This window comes from Hibiscus syriacus, unplaced genomic scaffold, assembly GCF_006381635.1.
Source record: "Hibiscus syriacus cultivar Baekdansim isolate YM2019G1 unplaced genomic scaffold, ASM638163v2 tig00111013_pilon, whole genome shotgun sequence".
Classification (NCBI taxonomy): Eukaryota; Viridiplantae; Streptophyta; class Magnoliopsida; order Malvales; family Malvaceae; genus Hibiscus; species Hibiscus syriacus.
This window is the reverse complement of record NW_024062953.1, coordinates 1,426,777-1,451,355: the sequence shown is the minus strand read 5'-3', so window position 1 is coordinate 1,451,355 and position 24,579 is coordinate 1,426,777. Positions and strand designations below refer to the sequence as shown.

The 24,579-nt window shown below is 32.0% G+C and overlaps 1 protein-coding gene and 1 pseudogene across 1 annotated transcript; one reads left to right on the top strand and one right to left on the bottom strand.

Moving 5' to 3' along the window:
- Window positions 1-220: 220 nt before the first annotated feature.
- LOC120150100 (pentatricopeptide repeat-containing protein At1g09900-like) lies at window positions 221-1,978 on the bottom strand. The gene has a single exon (XM_039162813.1). The coding sequence runs from the start codon at window positions 1,952-1,954 to the stop codon at window positions 251-253; it is 1,704 nt and encodes a 567-aa protein (XP_039018744.1). The 5' UTR covers window positions 1,955-1,978; the 3' UTR covers window positions 221-250.
- Window positions 1,979-2,755: 777 nt separating this feature from the next.
- LOC120149983 lies at window positions 2,756-3,948 on the top strand (annotated as a pseudogene).
- The last annotated feature ends 20,631 nt before the right edge of the window (window positions 3,949-24,579 follow it).

Sequence of the window (24,579 nt, the reverse complement as noted above, 5' to 3'; positions counted from 1 at the left end):
TTTGTTTCTCCACGTCTTATAATTTTAATTTTAATTTATTTCATCGCTGAACGAGTTGTATCGTAAATTTTTTGAATCGAGAGAAACAAAATTCGGGACATGATCTATAACAAGATTATAATATATTATAATCTTCTTTAAAAAAAATTAGATCTGTAGACACCAATAAAATCACGACTACTGAAAATGGGTGAAAAGCTATATTAGGAGATGACTGATGAGTAATGAACCTTTAGCGTTTCCATCGTCACTAAGTCTCTTCTCCTCGGTGTTCTTTACCTGATCCTTGGGTTGTTTGCAGATGCTCATCTAAGATTTTCCGATAACCATCCCTTTCAACAGCGGGGAACGTCCTACAAATGTCCTCGAAGGAGTTTTCTGCCTTCACAATCATCCCTTTCGAGCAAAGCATTTCGACAAAAACCGAGAAGCTCTCCGTGCCAATGACATAACTCCTAACGATCATTTCATTAAAAACTTGCATTGCCATTTCATTTCCAGCCTCACTGTATCCCGCAAGTAAGCAACCGTACATGGTGGCATCGATGTTAATACCATTTCGAAGCATGTCATCGATCAGATATCCGACCTCTCGCATCCTACCTCCGGTCCGACAAAGACTGCATATGACAGTACTATATGACACATGATTCGGCGAGCAACCCATTCGGGGCATCTGTTGTAGAAGCAAAACAGCTCTATCGAGCTCACTCAACTCCATGAGTGTCCGAAACACCGAATTGAACGAACTTACATTTGGACTAATGCCTCTCCCGCACATTCCCTTCAAAAGGGAAACCGCTTCATCAATCTTCCTCAATTTGCAATACTCATTCACAACAACAGTATATGCTTTTGCATCCAAATCCATATTGCAATTAACCATCCACCTGAAATATTCAATGGCTTCTGTAGACCTCCCTGCAATACAAAGCCCTTTCAATATGTTCAAATGAGTTGCAGCATTATCCTTCACTCCATTCAACCTCATCTCGGACATCATCGTCTTAGCCTCGTCGACTTTCCCTCTAAGACACAAACCATATATAATAGCATTATAAGTTAACAAATTAGGTGAGCAACCCCCTTTCACCATCTTGTTCAAAAACTTATTTGCCTCGACGAATTCTCCTTTTCTGCAATATCCATCGATCATGGTAGTGTAAGTTACAACTTCAGGCAAGCAATCCACCTCAGTCATCATCTTATCGAAAATCAAACTTGCACTCTCCATATCACCCTTCTTACAAAACCCATTAATCAAAGTGTTAAAAGTAAACGAATTCGGCTTGCAAGGCATTTCATCGAACACCTTCCGTGCACTCTTAACCATCCCTTTCTTACACAAACCCCTTATCAGTATAGTATACGAAGACACATCGGGTTGAAACCCACCTTCCTTCACAACATTATCAAACAAGGATTCGAGTAAATCGATCATGTTAGCCTTAACTAAAACACCCAGAATCGAGTTAAATGAATACAAGTACTTATCTTTCTCGATTGATTTTGCTTGGTTAAACCAAAAGATTGCAGCTTTGATGTTCCCTTTATCCCCATACGCCTTGATGATTTTGCCGATGAAGAAATCCGAGAGGTTTTGGGATTTCTTAAGAAGTTTGATGGCGGGGTGGAATAATGAGTGGTGAAAGAGGAGGTTTGTGATGGCTTCATAGCATCTGAGATTGTGGGTGTAGTTTTTGGGGTTTGGGTTTGATGCCCAGTTGAAGAAGAACAGAGCGTGGTAAGGGTTGGTTTGTTTGGTGATGACGAGGGTGACTAAGTTTGGGTCTAGGAAAGGGGAGAAGCGGTTTAGAGGGGCTGAACTGAGGTTTTTAGGGTTTGGGGTTATGGGGTTCAAGGCTTGGAGAAGGGAGGTTATGGCGTTTACGATGGGGATGAGGTCCAAAGCTTGAGCCGAGCTGGTAATAGCCCTTGTTGACGGCAGTGCCATTTGAGATAGCTTGTTTTCACAGATCGTCCTGGCCAGTGGCGGATCCACCTTATTTAGGTGGAAGTGTAGATTAAACTTCAACTTTATTCGAGTAATTATCTATTTTATTAATTATATTCGATTAAATTATTCTAATAATAATAATAAAATATCTCAAATAATAATCATTGAATATTTTTTTTTCAAATATGATGGTTTTTACAGTGAAGTAGAGAAGTCATATGAATCAATATCTTCGTGAAGACGTCTAGGTAATATAGTATATTTTCAAATATGATTCTTATAAACTCCATACAGTCGGTGGATGTAAAATTGATAATATCATTGTTGACATTCTTGAGTTCGTGAGAAATGATAAGAGACTTGAGTTGATTTCATAAGTCAAACAAAGATGGTGAAATGACTTGGACCATTGTTATAGCAGAAGACGCGAGAGCTAGCGGACACCATTAATAGAGTTTAGAGAGACAAAGAAGATAAGCACATGAGCTAAGGCGGGAAGACACTTCCATGTATCTTCCGTCAAAGACATTGTGTCTGTCGTATATTTTCACAAAGACGTCAGATGATTCACATGACTTTCTATTAGCACTATAACATGTACCCTATTTGAAAAATAAATTCTCCAATATCTTATATTAACAAATCTATCTTTCCACTTAACTATCCCAGCAAATTTGTTGATTATCTCTATTTAAAATTTTATTTGTATCTATCCCCTATAATTATTTTATTGTTTATATAAATATATTTATTTTTTTGAATCTATCATTATTTTTAACAGTAAAATTGTGGTGAAAAATGAAAATTCCATTTAACCTAAGGATTACAGTAGAGTATGCTACTGCTGTTTTTATATCATTCAGTGACCCTCCTGAGAAAGTGCATTAGGTTAACGACCTGATATAATTTCAAAGAGAAAAAAATAATTAAAAATTTCTTTAAAACATCTGTATTTTTAAAAAAGAAAACATTTGAGTTAATATGGTTTTTATATGACACTGGTATTTAATTTAATGACTAATTAATTTGATTTGAATAATATAAAAGTTCATTACAGGGTATCTTTTTAACTCAATTTATTTTATTTATAATGTTAAAATTTAAATTTTTGATCTGTTTAAAGAATCTAATACCCCATCAAGATATGTACAATCTATCTTATCGGGAGCTCGAAATCCAACCCGATTCAATAACATCATCCCTGATGGCATCAGCTTCAAAGTCTGAACTACCCGGGGAACCTCGATGCAGGTGGTGATGACGCTTCTCCTTCAACAGCTACGCTGTCTGAGGTTACTAGTCGCTTGAAGATCACAATCGTTGGCGGCTCTATACCCAAACGTTGTTGAGGTTTACTCCAAGACCCTTACTGCAGGGAAGAATCCCATCGGCGTGGACACATGTCCGGTGTTTCTTCAGACTTTCCGACTATGAACATGTTATGGAATATTTTGAATACAGATGTTGGGCGTATTGGTATAGGAATCTGTTACGACATTCGCTTTACAGAATTAGCAATGACATATGCTGCAAGAGGTTTGTTTACTTCTCCATTGAACTGTGATACAATTATATATTCGATATTGCGGTTTCGATCTTTCTACCGTTGAACATTCGACCTTTTTGCGACTTAAATGACGGGGAATGGCCTTATTTGATGATTTAGTGTGCTTAATTTGTTGCATGGCGACAGTTTGGAGAAGTTCCAGCTGCCACAGAACATGAAGAAGACATAATAATAGCAGAGATTGATTCTTCGATACTCGAGTAACGGAGGTGACCGACAGGCGACGGCGGCTTCCACCTAGTACTTGTTATAGGAAAATTTACATGCTTTACGAAATTTGACGTAATCCATAATGCTTTCTGATCGTTCTAAGTGGTTGCTTGTGAATAAATTTAGGGCAAATCTTCCCTTCACGAAACAACGACGAGGCGATCTTTACAAGCTGGTAAACATGCATAGGCTCAACTCTCATTGAGGTAAGAAAAAAGAAAACATATATATTATTTACATTAGAAAAATAATAAAATTTCAAGTTAACCTAATGATTAAATGTCAAATTTCATTTCCAAAGGTACCTGGTCTCAACCTTTTAACATGCATTCTAAATTTTCTTTAATTTTTTCTCAACAAAATGATGTTGTTTTGGACATCAAAATAATCACACAAGATGATATTATTTTAGTTTAACTTCTACACCAACATAGTCAGGGACAAATATATAATTTAATGCTAGTAATAAATTTATAAAATTTTAGAGGACAAAAACAAATTATCAATAGAAAATATCTAATTCATACAAGAACTTAAATTTTTTATATAGATAACTGCCTTCGACCGTTCCCCTCAACTCATCCTTGGACATAATGACAAAAATTGTTGTTCATGTCATTACGTCGTTAATCAATTAACAACCCAATGATATAATCAAAGGGTAAATTGTGTTAAAATAGTATTGATCTTAGATTTAATATACTAGTAAAATTGATAATGTAACCAAAAATAAAAAATTCTATAAAAACTATAAGAGTGAATACAATTTAATGGTATACAGTGTAATGTACCCTTAATATTTTATTTCAACAGTTATATATAGTTTATTAAACTCTTAACCCGGAAATTAAAATATAACAAAATCGATACAAATACTAGTTTGGTATAAGTGTGGCATTGTCTTGTCTCATATTTCTACTCACCTTATAATACTAATTGCGACACTGTCTCCCCTCGCACCACATCTCTCAGCCTTATCCAACACCACATAAAATCGGAGAAGTCTCACGTGTGTCAGCTTTAATATATGATTAAGGAAAGACACAATCGGTTTCGTTATTATTATTTTAATATTTCCGGTAAAAAATTACCTAAAATATTATTATTTTTACCAGTTTTATTATTATTGGGCGTTTTACCGGTTTTGTTAACATATCTATTAAAGCGCTATCTAAAACATTATTTTTTTCTACCAATTTTATTATTTTTAGACACTTTACCGGAAATGTTAAAAAACATTATTGCCCATAAAACCACACATTAAACTCAAAATCATTGACCTCAACTTATATATTAAATAATAATTTTATATATTTTAATATGATCATCAATATTTATTTCATTTATCAATTAATTCGAATCAATAGGATAAATTATATCAAAGGATTGCGAAATAATGTCCAGGTGAAGAAATCTTGGTGAGGATGGTAATAAATACAGAGCACGGTGTTGATTTTTAGGTGTGTTCACAGCCATATCATGTCACGTGGTACTCCTCGGAGCAGATAACCTTCAAAATGAAGAAAATTTAGATTCAAATCTTCAAAAATAAATTATTAGACACAAACCTCAAATACAAAATAAATGATATCTGATGGATTTATGATTATAAAGGCCAAGAAATTTGGTTAATGATTATCTGAATCTGTTAATTTAAGAATATTTTGAATACAAAAATCTATACGAGTCTTTTTTGTTTAAATATCTTATTTAATTTGATTTTAGATTTAATCTAGACCTATTTTAATTACGGACATAAGAGGTCGAGGATGGAAACCATTAATGTTGTCAACATGTGGGTCTTTCTCACCAGGCCAATGCTATGCCCTCTCTTAGTAGCAATATTTAATGTCTCAACTATTAGTACGAACTGAGCGACTTCAGTGGTAAAAGAATTGTTATTATTCTTTGAGGTTCCGGATTCAAGCACCGTGAATATTAGATGTGTAAATTCAATGTCAAATGATATTGAGAATTATCTTTGAACATATATTGCTTTGTACTTACTCCAAATTAAAAAAAGGAGTACAAAAATATTTGTGTCTAGACATGATTTAAGGTTTAGTCAATTTACTTCTAAACTCTAATCTTTAATAATTATTTATAAAGATAAGTTTCTTGTTTACAATGGGAACTTACATAGAAAGAAATTTACTCAAACTGAATTTTCAACTATTCGTCGTCCTACAAAGAGAAGAAAGTGGAGTTCTACACGTATTGAGTTGTTATGTATTGTGGGGGCTGAAGTTACCGCATATCCTCATTTTAACTTTTGTTTTAAGTGAGTCTCTTCATAACTATTTCAAGCCCAATTAAAAATAATTCAAGTCACATACCTCTAACAAGAATTTTTATTATGTTCGTAACATAACACAAAACTAGAAGTAAGAAATTCATGTGATCTTGACAGAGATTATCCAGGCAACCCCTTGGTTGATAATTCCTCCTTTTTATCATACAGCAATCCCATCATTATCAACATCCTTGATGGTGCTGTCGGTTAACATGCATTGATGTTTTCTCAAGTTTATTTTTTTTTCAGAGAAACAGCTAGAATCCATGTCTAGATCACGTTTGATAACTAGGTTAATTGAACATTGCATGGTTCATGCATGATCATTGCATGTGGTTATTTCGTCCACACATGGCTCGTCGTCGTTAGCTTCATGGATTCAAGCTGATATAACCTAATCTAATCATCCATGAAGAGTCACTTTCATTAATTATACACCCATAGGGGGAGGATGAGGACTAGGGGAATTGTTATTCTTGCTGCTTAATTATTGCAAATATATACATAATCAGATCTTAAATCAGATCTATTGAGGGATTTTTCGACTCCTCCAGAAAAAAAATTATGAAGTGTTGCCCGTCAAACAATCGGTCGTACCCTATCAATAAATATACTAAAATCTAAATTGGATATAATACAATGGCTATAACTCAAATATAACCTAAATATTTATAATCTTAAATATGAATTTAAAATTATTAAATTTACGTTAACTTAGATATCATTTTAAAAAATCCTAGAACTTAATTCAGTTTATGAAATGAACTATATCTTATCTCAAATGGCAACATCTTCGTGTAATGATTTATATGTTTGAGCTTCAGATTAGGGGCTGAATTAGTATCAAACATTGAAAGTAGAGCTGGGTATATGGGCTAAGGCCCGCGGTCTACCCGTTTAATCCGCGGCCCGTACATGTTTCGGGCCTCAAAAACTAAAGTTCATTTAAATTACGGATTTTTTTAGCCCGGACGTTTAATGGTTATAACCACGGGTAGCCCGTGAAGCCCGTAATAGTCCGCTTAATTTAAAATTTATAAAATTTTATAGAAAATGAACTTAAAGAATTTTATAGAAAAAGAAAATAAATTACATATAAATATGATGTTACTTATAACCATTGTAGTTCTTAAATTTATTAGGACGTTTGTCATAATTCTAATGCTGCTTGATATTTTTTTCATTTACATATCAAATTATTCTTCATTTTAAAAAATAAAAATTAAAAGATTTATATAGTATTTTAGTCTTATAAAATTTACATTATTATCACGTTGGTATTTAAAGATTTTTTTTATTTAATTTTGACCTTTATTTTTTTCATGAAGTATGTTATCCATTTCGTTCTTTAATTATAAAAGGTCACGTGATATTCTAATAATATATCGCATGACACATAATATTTGTATTAAAGATAAGAAAGAAAAGTAAAAGAAAAAATTGAAAGCCTACTTTTCAACTTTTAAAGGTTTTTACAAAAGAAGATTTGAATTTAACATATATTATATTTAATGTGATATTCTAGATGTCGTATTTCTAATATGTCACATAATATTCTTTGGAATAAAAAATATATTAATATATTTTAGGTAAAGAAAATTCAAGAACCAAAAACAAAGGTAGCAAAATTGAAACTTGGCAAGATAAGGTCAAATTGGACGGTCTGCTCAATTGTTTCAGAATCTTGGATCTATGCATCAACCACTTCTTAATTAATCAAACCCCTTCTTAATTAATCAAACCCCCATGATTCATACATTTTATATCGTTTCCGAATGTTCTATTTTATATGTAAAATAAATATATTTTAACAAATTAATGACTTATATTTTATCAATTTTAATATAACCGTATCTTTCAAATTTACTCTTATATTTTAAGTATTTTATTTTATATTTTCATATTATGTTTTAGTCTTTCTCTAAAGTATCCATAAAATACAATTATTAGGATCACTTGACAACTTTATTGTTAGATTTGTATAATGTTTGACTTTGTTGAATTTTTATGTTTGAATTTATGCTTGTAGACACTTCTGTGTCTTCATATTATAGCCTTGAATAATCGTGTTTTATAATCATTTCCGACTATTTAAAATAAAATTTAAATATTATTTATTATTTTGACGGTGCTACCTTCCTTTTCAAGTTGATGAATCATTTTTAAAGGTGTAGCAATTTAGAACATTTTTTTATTGTATTTAAAGCATTTAAAATTGTTGTTATTTAACGGGCGGCGAGTAAGCCCGTTTAACCCGCGGTTTAAATGGACGGGCTGCGGGCTTTAAAATTCAAAACCGTTTATGATTGAGGACTTTTTAAACCGCTTCGTTTAAGTCCACACTGTCAAAACCCGCGGGCTAAACGGGCGGGTAGCTCGTATACCCGACTCTAATTGAAAGGGACAAGTTGGATCGTATTTAGGTCTAGGTTTACTAAGGTCATGGCACACCCCATGCCTAAAATAGGGTAAATTACTTATTATTTAATTTTTGTTTTGGTCATCTAACTATTATTTATTTTAAATCACACCTAATATTATGTTTTGATCTGTTTTGGTCACTTGTCTTTAAAACAATAAAAATGATGTTGACCAAATAATAATAAAAAATGTCATGTTAATATCATTGTTAATTTTTTAACGGCATGTGATCAAAACATGATTAAAACGTAAGATTAAATATGATTTTGCAAAAATAATAGTTGAGTGACCAAAACATCAATTAAGTAATAGATAGGTAATCAAATAGATAGTTTACCCTAAATAAAATAATTATGTATGAATTATGTTTGGAAAATTATGGCAAAAAGATAATGTTCTCAAACTAATTATTTCACAAGATAATGCTTTGACCATATTATTTGCTGAGATATGGTGAAATCCACAGTGCAGTCGTAGGCCACCATGCATTCTGGGCGAGCTGTTGAAGGTTGCCATGGCATCCGTGCGAGCTAAGAGGTCGCCAGGGCATCCGAGCGAGCTATGCATGAGCCATGCACGTCGCATACTCTCTGGGTAGGTCGCCATGCTCGCCCAGCGACATGGTAGGTCGCCATGCAAGCCCGACGACCAAACTTTAAAGCCTGCTCCTGCTCGCCTGCTCCCGCTGCTCCCTCATGCATGCGTTGCATGCCATAGCTGGGAGATTCCTGCAGCCATAGCTACATTATTACGGCGTTAATTTAGCTGCTAAATGCAACAAATATTGCTGCTGAATTGCAGCCTTTCAACGCTCAATAATTACACGATTCAACGCTTAATATTATTTGCTTCAACGGTCAAATTTAATGACGCTCTCCAACGCTCATTTGCTTTATATAAAGGATATGGGGGGTTTAGGGTAGAAGCAGAAACACATATAGAAACTTTGCCGAGAGAAAGAAAATGAAGAAGAAGAATAAGAAAAGAAGATAAAGGCTCAAACATTGTTCGTGAGGTAATTTTTTATTGTTTAATTTAGTTTATTATATGAAATTATTAGTTTGTTAGTTTAGGGTAAAACTTAAATTTAGTTAATTAGTTTGTTAATATAAATTATTAGTTTGTTAGTTTAAGTTATATTATGTTAGTTTGTTAGTTTAAGTTATATATTATATTATATAAAAAATTAGTTAATTAGTTTCTTAGTTTAAGTTATTAAATGTAAAAAAATATTTAATTAATTTGTTAGTGTCTTTAAACGTATATTAGGTTGTTTGTTGAAGTTTAAGTTATATTATAAAAAAAAGTTAATTAGTGCTTAATTAGTTTGTTAGTTTGTTATTTTAACTAAGTTATATTATAATAAAGAAATAGTTTATTAGTTTAAGTTATATTATAATATATTAGATTATATAAAATTAATTTGTTTAATTTATTGTGCTTTAAAGAAATATTTTGTTTACACGTACAGGGCATTATTCCACAACATTTGTCCACATACAGATTGATTCGAATAAAGAAACAAGAAAGGAAAAGAAAGGAAAGGAAGAAGGCATAAATACGCGAGTAATTTATTATTTTTTGTTGTCAATTTGTTGTTGTTGTGTATGTGTAAATTAGTTAGTTAGTTTATATTAGATTATATAAATTAATTTGTGCGAGATAATTATCGTTTAAGAAAATATTGTTTTAAAAATATTTAGTGTTGTTTTAAAAAAATATATTTTGTTTAATTTATATTATATGTGTAAATTAGTAAGGAGTAAAAATTAATTGAATAAAATATAATCTTAAAATTTATAACAATTAATTAACAAATTTATTTGATATTTAAAAAAATAAAAAATATTATCAAACTAATCATTATTATCAGTAATCATCATTAAATGATTAGTATCAAATCTAAATCATTAAATATTTATAATAAATAATTATTAGTAATCATGACTAAATCATATTATTATTAAATCATTAAATATCAAATCATTAGATTAATAATAATTATTAAATCATTATTAGTAATATTAGTAATCAATCAATCAAGTTAAATAACAAATTTTATTTTAACGTTAATATAATAATATATTATATTATATTTATTGATTTAATTATTTATGAAATTATCTTATCTAATTTTTAATCTAAATTTATATTTTTTTATTCGTAGAGAAAATGAACAGCAACTTTTTCACGATTGTCCATTATAATGGATAAATTATGGAAAATGAGGTCGGAGTTGTTTTTCATTCTGAAAAACCAATAAATATGATGCTCAAAAGAGACATCACATTTGTAGAAATGAAGCAAAAGATAGAAAGAAAAATTCGAGCTGCAGTTGATGGTTTGATGTTTAGGTTTATAATATGTCTCGACCCAGTCAGATATGTTGCAGTACCACTTAAAGAAGATGATGATATTGGAACCATGATTGGATTACATGAGTCAACCAATATAGCAGTTATTGATTTATTTGTTGATGTGCGTAACATATGTGATGTTCCTGGGTCATCAAGAGATGTGGCTCGAAATCCATCTGAAATGGCTTTATATAGTCAGTTTGAGGAGCCGACATACAGGTTCCAGAACAGTTTTATGGAACTATTAGAAAGTGAAAATGAAGTCGGAGAGACATCTGCAGCAGCAGAGTATGAGACGAGAAACATACCAAAATTGGTTGTTGATATTGATGCTGAAAATCGATGGGGAGAAATTCATGATGATTCAAGCGAAGATGAAGAAACCGAAGAACCCGTTTTGGGCGACGATGAAAATGTTTTCGGTGGAGGTGCAATTGGTGAAGTTCCGACACCGTATGAAGCTACTCCTCACATGTACGAGATAGACTATGATGCGATGAGGGCACCTGAATTCCCAGACATGCCACATTTACCTCCGTACCAAATGGTTGAATCATTCGATAATTCTGGTGAATTTTCAGTTAGGGTGCAATTCAGAGGAAAAAATGAACCTACGCTGGCGATTAAAGAGTACTGCATCAAATGTCATGTTGATATCCATGTTGCAGAGTCAAACCAAAAAACCCCATACGTGAAGTGTGTAAAATATGGCCCAGAGTGCAAGTGGAAGATCAGAGTGTCGAAAATTCAAAGGCACGATGCTTGGGTTATCACGAGGTACAATGGTCCGTACACATGTTTGCGAAACTCCATCGAACAAGACCACCGACTATTGGACTCCGATGTAATATGCGAATACATAAAGGCGATGATTGAAAAGGACCCAAGGATATCTTGTTCAGTGTTAGCTGCATCTATTCGAAGCCAATTTTGATATCAAGTAAAATATGGCAAGGTGTGAAATGCGAAGATGAAGGCAATGAAACTGACGTATGGAGATTGGGATACATCTTACAATGAGCTACCATATTTGCTACAAGCAATGAAGTGATTTCTCCCAGTAACCATAGTGAAGTCTAAAACCATGCCCGCATATGACGAAAAAGGTCAACTTGTTCCAGGGAAGAAAATATTCCATAGACTATTTTGGGCATTCAAGGCATGTATTGAAGGATTTCCATTTTGCAAACGTATGATCCAAGTAGATGGTACATGGTTGTATGGTCAATATAGGCATGTACTCTTGATGACAGTTGCTCAAGATGGTGAGCGAAATATCTTCCCAATTGCATTCGCCATTGTTGAGGGAGAGACAACAAAGGCTTGAGATTTCTTTCTGACCAATCTACGCTAATATGTCGTTCGTGAAGATGGAGTTTGCTTGATATCCGATAGAGGAACGAGTATTTTGGTGGCAATTGAACGACTAGGAAGTCGTTGGATACCTCCGTATACATATCCAACATTTTGTATTCATCATATTGGTAAGAATAGTATCGACCAGTTTCATAACGCACAAATTCGTAGCAAGATAGTCAGCATGGGTAAGATTTAATTTCAATATTTGTGCATTTTTATGTGGTTTTTTAATTGCGATTTAACACAATATATTATGAAACATGATATGAACTACGCTGACCAAATTTTGACAAGAGATTAGAGAATTTGAAGGTATTTTACGATGATCAGCAAGTTTGGAAGTGGGCTTCAAAAATACCGCGGGAAAAATGGTCGCAAGCATACGATGAAGGTCGGCGATACGAACATATGACCACAAACCTTGATGAGGCCATTAATTCAGTACTAAAAGGTACACGCCATCTCCGAATAGCGAATGTGGTTAAAGAGACGTACTTTAGGTTGGCTAAGGTATGGTCCGATAAAAGCAAGGAAATTGAGAGTCTCATAAATAGAGGTAAAACTTGGGCTCCTACAGTAGTGGAATCAATGGAAGCAAATGAGTGATTGGCAACATAATGGTTGTTCATAATTCGACCGAGTTGGTCATACTTTTGTTGTGTCGTGCATACGCCGTAACGTCGGAGGAGAAGACCAAATATTTAGAGTTAATTTACGACAAAAATGGTGTGATTTTAGTTATTTTTAGGCATGGAAATATCCATGTACTCATGCAGTCGCTGCATGTATGTATGATAGTGTAAGCGTATACACTTATGTTGATGAATGCTTTCACCTACATAGGATATTAAATGTCTACAACTATGCATTCAGACAGATCCAAAATGAATCATATTGGCCCAAAAAAGGATCATGACAAATGACTGCCAAATCCAATGCTTCGCAGAAGTCCAAAGGGTCGATCCGAGTCCACTCGTATTCATACCAGTATGGATTTCTATGCTAGAAAGAGAGGTCAAGCAAAGAGATGTGGATTATGTAGGGGTGAAGGTCATTCAAAAAACAATTGTCCTAATTTACCAAGATATAGGCCTCATCATTAATAATCATATATGTATTTCTATGTATTTATCCGGATTTAATTTTGTAATGATTTATAATTCGAGGACTTGAACAGATTTGAATGGACGTGTGGTTCAATTAACCATATTTTCGTTACATAACTAATATTTATCCATGGAACACTGGTTTGGTTTATAATAATGATATGATTTGATTTAGTAATGATTTGATAATCATGATTTAATAATGATTTTATATTTAAAATTATAATAATTATTTAGTAATGATTAGTAATAATGAAATTATTATTAATATTTAATGATTTGATAGTAATGATTAGTAATAATAAAATTATAATAATGATTTGATATTAATGATTTAATAATTATTACCAATAATTATGGAATAATAATATTTAATGGGGGTGATAAATTATTATATCTTCACATTAAAGTTGAATTTATGTAATTTTTATCGATAAATTATTCGAGCGAACTTTTAAATAGATGAGCCTAATTGATATGACATTTATAATTCGAGGACTTGAACACATTTGAATGGACGTGTGGTTCAATTAACCATAATAATGATTTTAATATTTAATTATTTGATGATTTAGTAATGATTTGATGATAATGAAAATAATGATTTGATGATAATCATTATAATAATAATTTGATAATAATAATAATAATAATAATGATTTAGTAATTATTATTAATAATGATTTATTATTAATATTTAATGATTTGATATTAATGATTAAGTAATGATTTAAACATTAATAATGATTTAATTTGTAACAAATAACAAATGAGTTTACTAGTGTGGACTACTTAAATATAAATTTATACATAGTCGAATTTATTAATGATTTCTAAATATTTAATGATTTGATACTAATGATTTAGTAATGATTTAGTAATCAAGTTTTTTAAAGAGATTCGAACGTTAACTATTTAATTTTTAGCAAATAACAAATCTGTTCATATTTAAATCAAAAGGATTTTTTTTAATAATTATATGATTTAGTAATGATTTGATAATAATGATTTATAATGATTTTAATATTTAATGATTGGATGATTTAGTAATGATTTGATAATAATTATTATAATAATGATTTAGTACTAATCATTATAATAATGATTTGATAATAATGATAATAATGATTTAGTAATTATTTGATAATAATGATTTATTATTAATATTTAATGATTTGATACTAATGATTACTAATAATGATTTGATACTATTAATCATTATAAATATGTCGAATTTGTTAAGGTTAAAAAAACTAGTCTAATTTCAATATTTAATTTGTAACAAATAACAAATGAGTTTACAATTATTGCCGATGTCGGGGTGTTGTTGAATGATAATGTCGGGGCGGACGTCTGATGCGTTGTGGTCGTTGCGGTTGCTCAGGAGTATGGTATCCATCCACCTCATGCATTGGGGGCATTTGAACTGACATTCCACCAGTTTGCGATTCCATCCCACTTGCAAACGTTGACTGGCAAATACTGGTATTTGACATCATAGATGTCATTTGGTCAAAGTCATACGTTGACTCAAACATGGGAAAGTAGATGGGTGCCTCAGGTTGCACAAACTCTGGTATGTATGCCGGGACAGTAGAATCATCAAATGTGTGATGCAACGATCCCGCATCGCCGAATGGTTGTGGTGCGCTATTATCAACATCGGTCATTTCCGCTTCAGGTTATTGAGATGAACTCGCACTCGGTAGAGAGTCTTCAGCTTTACCAAATCTTTTCTTAAACCTCAAAAACTGTCGCCTCTCTACCATTGTTGTCAATAACGACTTTCCATTATCCCAAAAATAAGCAAGGTAAGCTGAAGTCTCAAAATTAAAATCATCGTCTTGAATGGGGTCAAAAGTTGGCATGAATGAAGCCCTATTGTTCCAAGCATTAATATAGGTTGCATGCTTCTCAACCTAATTCACCTTTTCTTTACGGCGACCATCAAATCTGTGTAGGTGGTCATGCGTCTCAACCCAATTTACCTAACGACAACCATCTAAGTTTTGGAGGAGGTCATAATCCCATGGACTCTGCGGAATAGGTTGGTGGAAGTGAAATTGCTTCAGCACTCTATCCGCAAATTGGATCTCAACAAGAGAAAAATTGATCAATGGTGTAACAACACACCAATATTGAAACCCATCTAAAACATCATGCGACACTAACGCCAAAATTTCTTCATTTATGTATGGTCTTCAATTAAACTGTAAAATTAAAATAACAATAAAATTGATTTAAATCAAATAATATAGTTAATTTAAATAATAATTAATAATAACAGATTATGCATACTTCCTTTTTGGCCTTAATGTCGATCTTCAGCCTGAACTTTTTAATGTTGTTGTGCACCAACCCCGTACCTTCAATTTTATGCCTCCATCTGTATATCAATCAAAACAAAAATATGGTCATTTTGTTCAATAATTTTAATCAAAATAAATAATTTATAATTAATATTTTATGTTAAAATAGAGAATCCATATTACCTTCTGGCAAGTGGAAAGTCAACCGCAATCTGACTAATAGGTGTCAAAAACAGAAGTCTATGCCAAGCCCATGATTGTAGCAGCAGCAGACATCCACCGATTTCTGCTGTATTATTATCATTCACGACTAATGATGCCTTGCACATCTGACGATACAAGAATGCCAATATCGCCGATATCCAGCTATATTGCCTACTATTCTCAAAATTTCTTAAAAAAAGAAGATATTGAGTGTGAACATAACTACTGGATTTATTTGGCATCAAAATTCCTTAAATCAACTGTAATATATATGCTCGTGTTGCATATATAATTTCGTGCTTCGTACTATTTGGTTGAAGCTGAAATTCATTCTTCAACCATTACAACCTCACACGACACCATCACACGACACCCTTTACACTCTGGTGGTACGAGCGTTTTCCCAATAAACAAACTGCAAAGTTGTGCCACATTATTAAACTCATGTGTCATTACCACCGGCATCCCATTTGTTTGGACCCCGAGTTACATTGCCATATCCTCCAAAGTTATCGTACATTCGCCACACGACAAATGAAACGTGTGTGTTTCTCGTCTCCAACGTTCAATCAACGCACTGATCAAACCTGGGACCAACTTGTAATCTCGCACAAATGTTACATACCAAAATCCAACATCTTGCAAGTTTTCTTCTATCAATCGGTGTGGCTTGGGAACTTTATGTAGCCGAACGAAGGACTCGCTGCTCGTCCTCCTGCAATTAAATATTTCAAAAAATTTATCACAATCATAAAATAATATTCAAATATTTATTAATTCTAAATCATTAAACAAATATTTTATTCACCAATATTCCCAAATGACTTGAAATATGTTCATTGTCAAGTTTCAGCAGTGAAATTTGGTCAGCCATTAGAATGAATCTTTAAAAAAATTAAACAACAATATTTAAAAAATCATTTAATATAATCTAATATAAACTAACTAACTAACTAATTTACAACACAACAAAAAAAATTAATATAATAACTTATAATATAATAAACTAACAAACTAATTTTTTTAAAATATAACTTAAACGTGAATTTTCTCTTAAACAACTAATAAACTATTCTTTAATATAACTTCAACTACTAAACTATTCTTTAATATAACTTAAACTAATAAACGATTTTTAAATTATAATTTACTACTAAAAACTAATTAACTAAATTTTTTATATAATATAAATTCAACAAACAAATATAACTTAACTATATAACTAACACAAACTAATTGAATATTTTTTATATATAACTAACGACTAACAAACTAACTAATTATTTTTATTAATATATAACTATCAAACATACTAATTAAATAATTTTTTATTTCTATATGATATAACTTAAACTAACAAACTAATTAACTAATTTTTTGTTTTACCCTAAACCCTAAACTAACAAACTAATAATTTATAATAATAAACTAATTTAAATAATTATTATTTTATATAACTTAAGCTAATAAACTATTTTTTATTATAATAAAACTTAAACTACAAATAACTAATTAACTAATTTTTTTATATAATATAAATTCAACAACCAAATATAACTTAACTATTTAACTAACTACAAACTAATTAAATATTTTTTATATATAACTAACGACTAACAAACAAACTAATTAATTTTTTTAATATATAACTATCAAACAAACTAATTAAATAATTTATATTTATGTATGATATAACTTAAACTAACAATAATATAACTTAAACTAACAAACTAATTAACTAAATTTTGTTTTACCCTAAACCCTAAACTAACAAACTAATTATTTAAAATAATAAACTAACAATAATATACCACATGTCACACGGATGCCATGGCGACCTCCTTCCTCGCCCGGAGCACTTGGCGACCAACGACGGGACTGTAGCATTCGCCCTATCTCAGCAATTAATTTGGAGAGAGGATTATCGCGTGAAATAAATTTTCCAACCACATTATCTCGTGGCTTTTGCCAATTATATTGGTACAATTAATATATTTTTTAGATTTAATCCAAATATATGTATGTATGTATGTATATTTGTTATTATACTTTTAAATTATATATATATACAAATTATTTTAGATAAAAAAATTATTATATTTATATTAGCTCAAACTATAGAATTTTTTTGGATTCATCACTAGAGACAAAGATTTATGAAATATTTAAATTTTAAAGATGGGAGAAGCAAATGTCTTATTTAACTAATATTAAACTAACAAGGAGCACTATTCAAAGGAAAATCTAACGAGGACCTAAAATACTATTCTACTAAAAAAACTAGAGACAGTCTTCTAAACTCAATTTGTTCCATTTACAAGCGCCAAGTTTAGAACCTTTAATCTTATTTAAAGAATCTAATATTTTATCTCACTACGTGAATTAATTTTCGGTAAGTTTACATAATAGTTGATAAAAACTTTCTTTAAAAGTTGATAAAAGAAATTGAAACGATGGAAATGAGTTTTTGGATTAGTCGAAAACATATGGGCCCAAACAACAACAAAGAAGGAAACACAAATTTGTCATTGATAATGAACGTAATGTGACAAATCACAACATGGTCGGATTGAAATGGCTCAAATCATCAAATAATGTCGACTAATAATAATGTAATTTGTTTTTTTGTGAAGTAGGAGCACTGTGGGAGACGATTACAGCATATTTCAAGAACTAGGTCATATCATGCCATTTGGCATAATCCTTTTCAAGATCCCACATGACTGCATTATAGTCTTTTTGTGTAGAAGAAAAGCTTGTAACCATTTAACTCACATGTAGGATATATTTTAAGCTTTGGTCATATGTGATGTATGGATTACATCATTGATTTGCTATTACTTCACAGTCCTCTGTCCATTGTGATGATAGGTAATATGTGCCATATTTAATTATAGATGGCGATAAATACATCTCTAATTATAAATGTATTGGACTGTAATCTAAATTTTAGCTTCACGTGGATTGTCACCTTAAATCACATTATACTAACTTTATGATTTAAAAGTAATATATTTTTTTATTGATTAACATCGTTGTATTATCATGATTATAAGTTAAAATAATTTCATAAATAGAAATAAATAAAGAAGGCAGTCAAATTTACAAAATGATATGAACACAATATTTTATTCTAAAACACGAATCTAAGAATTTATATTAAAAGTTTCAAGATAAAAAATTAAATTATCAATATAAAATAAGAATAAAAACTTAAACCATATAAAAACTTGAATTTTTCAGAGAATACGATTGTATTCCTCAGTCTATCTCTATTCATATATATATATATATATATACGGGTTAGGATGCACTTACACAATGTAAAACTCTTTTGGTTTTACACAGATTTAGGATCGTTGGATGAACGAAAATAGATGTCTAATATTAATTCTTTATTTTTTTCAATGAATATCTTCTCATTTTCTACTATTAATCTCAGTCATCTATTTACACTCATCTAACGTTCCTAAATATGTGTAAAACTAAAAGAGTTTTACATAGTGTAATATGATTTTATTGAATCTTATCCCTAAATCTGTGTAATGGGTTAGGATCCACATAGAAGTTAGACCAGTGTAAAACTCTTAGCTTTACATATTTTTAAGATTGTTAGATGAGGAAAATCAAAGACTGAGATTAACCTTTTTTTTCAGTGAATATCTTCGCATTTCCTACTGTTAATCTCAGCCTTTGATTTCGCTCAACCAACGATCCTAAAAATGTCTAAAACTCTTAGCATTATATTAAGTGCAATTGGATCATACGGTTCTAAATCTATGTAAAACTAAAAGAGTTTTACATTGTGTAACAGGATCTTATCTATATATATATATATATATATATATATATATATATAATTCAGTTAATTACAAAACGATGTGCACAAAATATGATTATTCAATGAAATAAATGAAATAAATTATATAAGTCCCAAATGAAACAAAAGAAGAAATCATTGTGATTATTTAATATAACATTTAATTTCGTGTGGTATTACTATTATATATGTTTGCTTGCAATAATTGATTAATCACAATGCCAACTCAATGAGCATTTCAGATAGAAGCTTAGCAACATTGAACCTTCCTTCTTTCTTTGATTAATTATTAATATTTTGGGACGTTGGTTTGCAGAAGATTAGATGGCACTGAATTTTTTAGAAATTTTAATTAGATTTTATCAGTCGAATTCTGTTTAATATAATTTGAAAATTTTATAACGTGACGTACATGATAAAATATTTTTTTGTCTATGATTTTTTCCTCAAGAGTTTTATTTACGTAAATTTATGTGTTTGGAAAACATTTTTTATTTTTAAGATTTTTATTTAAATAAATATTCAGGTTTTCTAACAAAATTAAGGTTTCTCTTAGACTTTCTTAAAAAATAATATTAATTATCTGTCACGTTATCATTCACATGTGAACTACTACGTTAATATTGTAAACTGACGCATCGGAACCCTTACGTTAGCACAATAATAACTAACGTTAGTCAAAGATTTAAATTAGAGAAAATAACCTCAATGACCGAAAATGCCTTATAATATACGATTTTAACCAAATTTTTTTGGATTTGCCAAAATGACCAACAAATTCGCAACGCGAACTCTAATTTCGCAACACGAATTTGTAAATCGCAACATAGAAGTCAAATTCGCAACGCGATAGTCAAATTCGCAACACAAAAGTCAAATTCTCAACACAAAAGTCAAATTCGCAACGCGATAGTCAAATTCGCAACGCGAAACACAATATTAATTTCGCAATACAAATGTAAACAGTATTATCGTAAATCATAATCTAAAACCCTAAATCACAACTCAATCTCATCTCCATCTCTCACTCTCTACGGCGATATCCGTCCCCATCTCCGGCGAAATTCGTCTATCTCTATCTCTCATAGCAACCCTCACAACCATTCACGGTCAGGAATGAAAAATCAACCACCGAGGGTTAGTTTTTTAATCTCTTATTTTTATTTTGAAATTTTTGTATTATTATTAGATTTTTCTTATATTGATGATAAATTTACTGGTAATTTCAATATATATAAAGATTAACCATTTCACTGAGATTGCTTAGTAAATTCATTCGGTTGCTGCCAATACTGCTAAACTGTTTAGTCTTTAACCCTGTGAAGTTAGTATTTATCTTTGTTTTGTCTTTTTGTTGAAGAAATGCAATTCATTCAAGTTTTAATTTGCAGAAGAATAGTTTTTGAAACTTAAATTTGCAACACGAAAATGAAAATCGCAACGCAATTTTAGTTTTGCGTTGCGATTTTCATTTGCACGTTGCGAATTTAAGTTTCAGAAACTACTCTTATTCTGCAAATTGAAACTTGAATGAATTGCATTACTTCAACAAAAAGACAAAACAAAGACAAATACTTCACAGTGTTGCTAATTTAAGTTTCAAGAATAAACTACTACTCTTTATGTTGTCATTGAACCTGCACTAAACCTATATGTTGTCCTTTTAAATGTTTATATAAGTGATTACTTCTGGAATGTTATTTGATGCATTTTGTGAACGATGATGGAATAATGACAGCATGTGAATACCGTGCTAGTTTGAAACATATTTGGCTTTTTTTTTCACTGTTTAATATCATGTCTGTTTATAGTGTATAATTTTTAGTTTTTGGTATATCTAACTTGGTATGTTTATTGTTTTTGTAGAAATTTTTTTCGGCTGCATTGACCTTAAGGAATAAATTAAGCCTAGCCTCTAAAATTGCGTCGACGCTTACACCTCTACAAAGAAAATTGTTTGAGGATACTTGCTTCGGGCCATGGCTGAAAGTACAACATACGGGTGGAGATGCTATGTTGACACATTTGTTTCTTCAGACCATGACTGACGATCTACCCGAGAGGATACAACGTGGTGATGAAGAGATATGGTTTCATTTTCCTCCGGCACCGGCGTATACTTGTTTTGGGCGGGAGGAGTTTTGCTTAATCACTGGTCTACGCTTCGGACACGATGAAGTAACCAGATACACTAGTCATATCTCCCGCCCATCATGGTTATCTCGGGTTTTTCCTGAGCTGGCAAAGTCGAAGTCGAGTTTACATGTCGACGACTTGAAGAGATTATTTGTTAAAGATGGTTTTACTCGGATAGATGACCTTGATGTTGTCCGCGTATTCCATTTATTACTTTTGCATGCCGGCTTTTTAGGCAAAGAGGGCAGACAACCTATCTCTGAGGACCTAATATTATTGGTAGAGGACCTAAATGCATGGAACCTGTTTCTGTGGGGTTCATATCTATGGAAAGCTACCTGGAAAAAATTGTCGTCTGCCTTTGAGGACCGAAAAAGTTTGTGGGACGATGGTTCTAAATACACTTTGACAGACTTTACTTGGGCCTTTAAGGTAAAAATTTCTATATAATATTTCCAAAATTATAATTAATTATTTAACAATTACTAATGTTTGTGTATTATATTTTTTTTTGTAGATTTGGATATTTGAGGTTTTCCCCAGCATGTGGACATATGCGATAAAAAGATCAAATGATATTCCTAGGGCTATTACCTAGAAGAGGATCCGCATGTTAGATTGGGAAGAGTTACTCCCATATACGACGATGAATGATGTAAGTTAACACACAAATAATACCATATATAAAGAAGTTATTGCTAGTACAAGTTTAACTTTGTTTGAGCTTTTATATTGTTAGGAGGCCAACTATCCATTACAGAGGCTGAGTTTGCCACTGATTGGTGGCAAGCTAGTAAGCGGTTTTTTAATGGGACGGATGATGACACCCCCCACTTCGAGAGCCATCACCTGATCGAGTCGATTCTACAGCTCGACACCCAGAGCCATCACCTAATCGAGCCTCTTCTCCACCGCCACCATCACATATTCCATCACATCATCGAGCCTCTTCTCCATCATCACCTCATGATAGACGACCGACAAAGAGGCCACGACATTTATCTCCCTGTTCTTCACCTCCACGGGATGAGTTAGGGGAGTTACGTGATGAGATCGGTGCTTTGCGTCACGAGGTCGGTACTTTACTTGAAGATAATGGTGCATGGTGTGATGAGGTTCAGTCTTTACGTGGTGAGGTGGATTTTTTACGCGATGACAATGGTGCGCTACATAGTGAGGTATCTACTTACGTGATGAGGTTACTGCTCTACGCGAGATTATTTCATCGTTGCAGAATGAGGTTCATACTCTACTCAATGAGGTTCATACTCTACTCAATGAGGTAAATTTGTTTAATACTATACTAAAAATGCAAATAACCTTTTTTCTGCATTATTTATTTATTTATTTACTGATTTATGTATTAATTTATTTTTAGCGGCCCGATAAGGTAGATGCTTTACGTCGGGTTTTTCTTGCACGACAGGGTTTACGCATCAGACGTCATGTACGTGCCATTACGTCTTCGTTCACCCCACTAGTGCCAAAACTCCATAAGAAGAAGCCCGATGCATCTATCATCATTCAAGAGGCGCCTCCTATCATTCAAGAGGCCATTCTCATCATTGAAGAAGCCCCTCCCACCGTTCAAGAGGCCCTTATCATCGTTCAAGAGGTCCTGCCCGCCGTTCAAGAGCCTGATTCATATGGCGTCATATGTTGACATATTGATAAACCCTCTCCCATGCCTGATATGATGGATGCGAGTTGGCTTTCGTATGTGTTATCGGCCAGTACCATTCCTCTGCAGGAGAGGGAAACACTACCGGACACAATTACGGATAATACCCTTTGGGCTAAGACCGCAGTTGATTTTTATCTACATGAACGAAGCAATGGGTGTTATTCTGACCTATGCCAACTCGACGATGTTATTCATTTATTTCTTGATCGGTCTTGGTGGGGTATTTTATTAGGGGTTGAAGATAATGACTATCTCGAAGGGGTGGCAAGTCTTATATTCTTCTTATATTGCGTTTTGATTAAAAAAATTTAATTATTAATAAATTCACTAATATATGTATTTTTTATAAAACAACATATTGATGCAGGAGTGTCACATCTTCTAATAATAAGGAAATTGAGGAAAATAAGAAATACTCGATGGACTATTATGCCGACGTCTTTTCACGTAGCTCACTTGAAGGATCCAAGAGATGCTTCATATACTTTAGGTAATGGAAAAGCTAAACTTTATCATGCATGGTGGGAGGTCGATAAGGTTAGTATTTATTTTTTTAATATTTTAAAGGTTTTCATAAATTTTATTTGATGTGCGCAATTATTTATGATTGCAGGTGTTTATCCCTGTTTTGGAACGTCGTCATTGGCTTATCGTCGAGCTTCAGCTCCCATCCCTGAAGACAATGTTATATGACGGCATGTTGAATTACATACCATTGTCTGATTTGAGAGATATTATTTGTAAGGGATGGAGCGCTCATTTGGCGAAATACTTGGATGCAATTGATATTTGGACTAATTCTGGAAACAAGAAGCCAAAAAAGTTCAAAGTTACAATGATCAGAGATGATATCGCGCCACAACAAACGGAGGGAGCCAGAGGGGATTGTGGTCCTCTTGTATGCATGTGCTTGGAGCGATTGACGACAGGAAGTAAACATTTTCTACCTCCCACAGATAGAGATAGAGGTGCAGTAGGCTTATGGTTTCAGCATTTTATGGCTCGAGCGATATATACGAGACGTTGCCTACCTGCAGCCACGTGCTAAAAGTTTGCATAAATAATTAGTAAGTTTGAGCAAGTGTTGTTAACATATATACCATTTGTTGGTTTGAAAATGTTTGGTTAAGTACCTAGAATTCAATAATTTGTTATT

Coding starts and splice junctions, on each gene's coding strand:
- LOC120150100 (XM_039162813.1), bottom strand. CDS start 1,954: ATGGCACTGCCGTCAACAAGGGCTATTACCAGCTCGGCTCAAGCTTTG.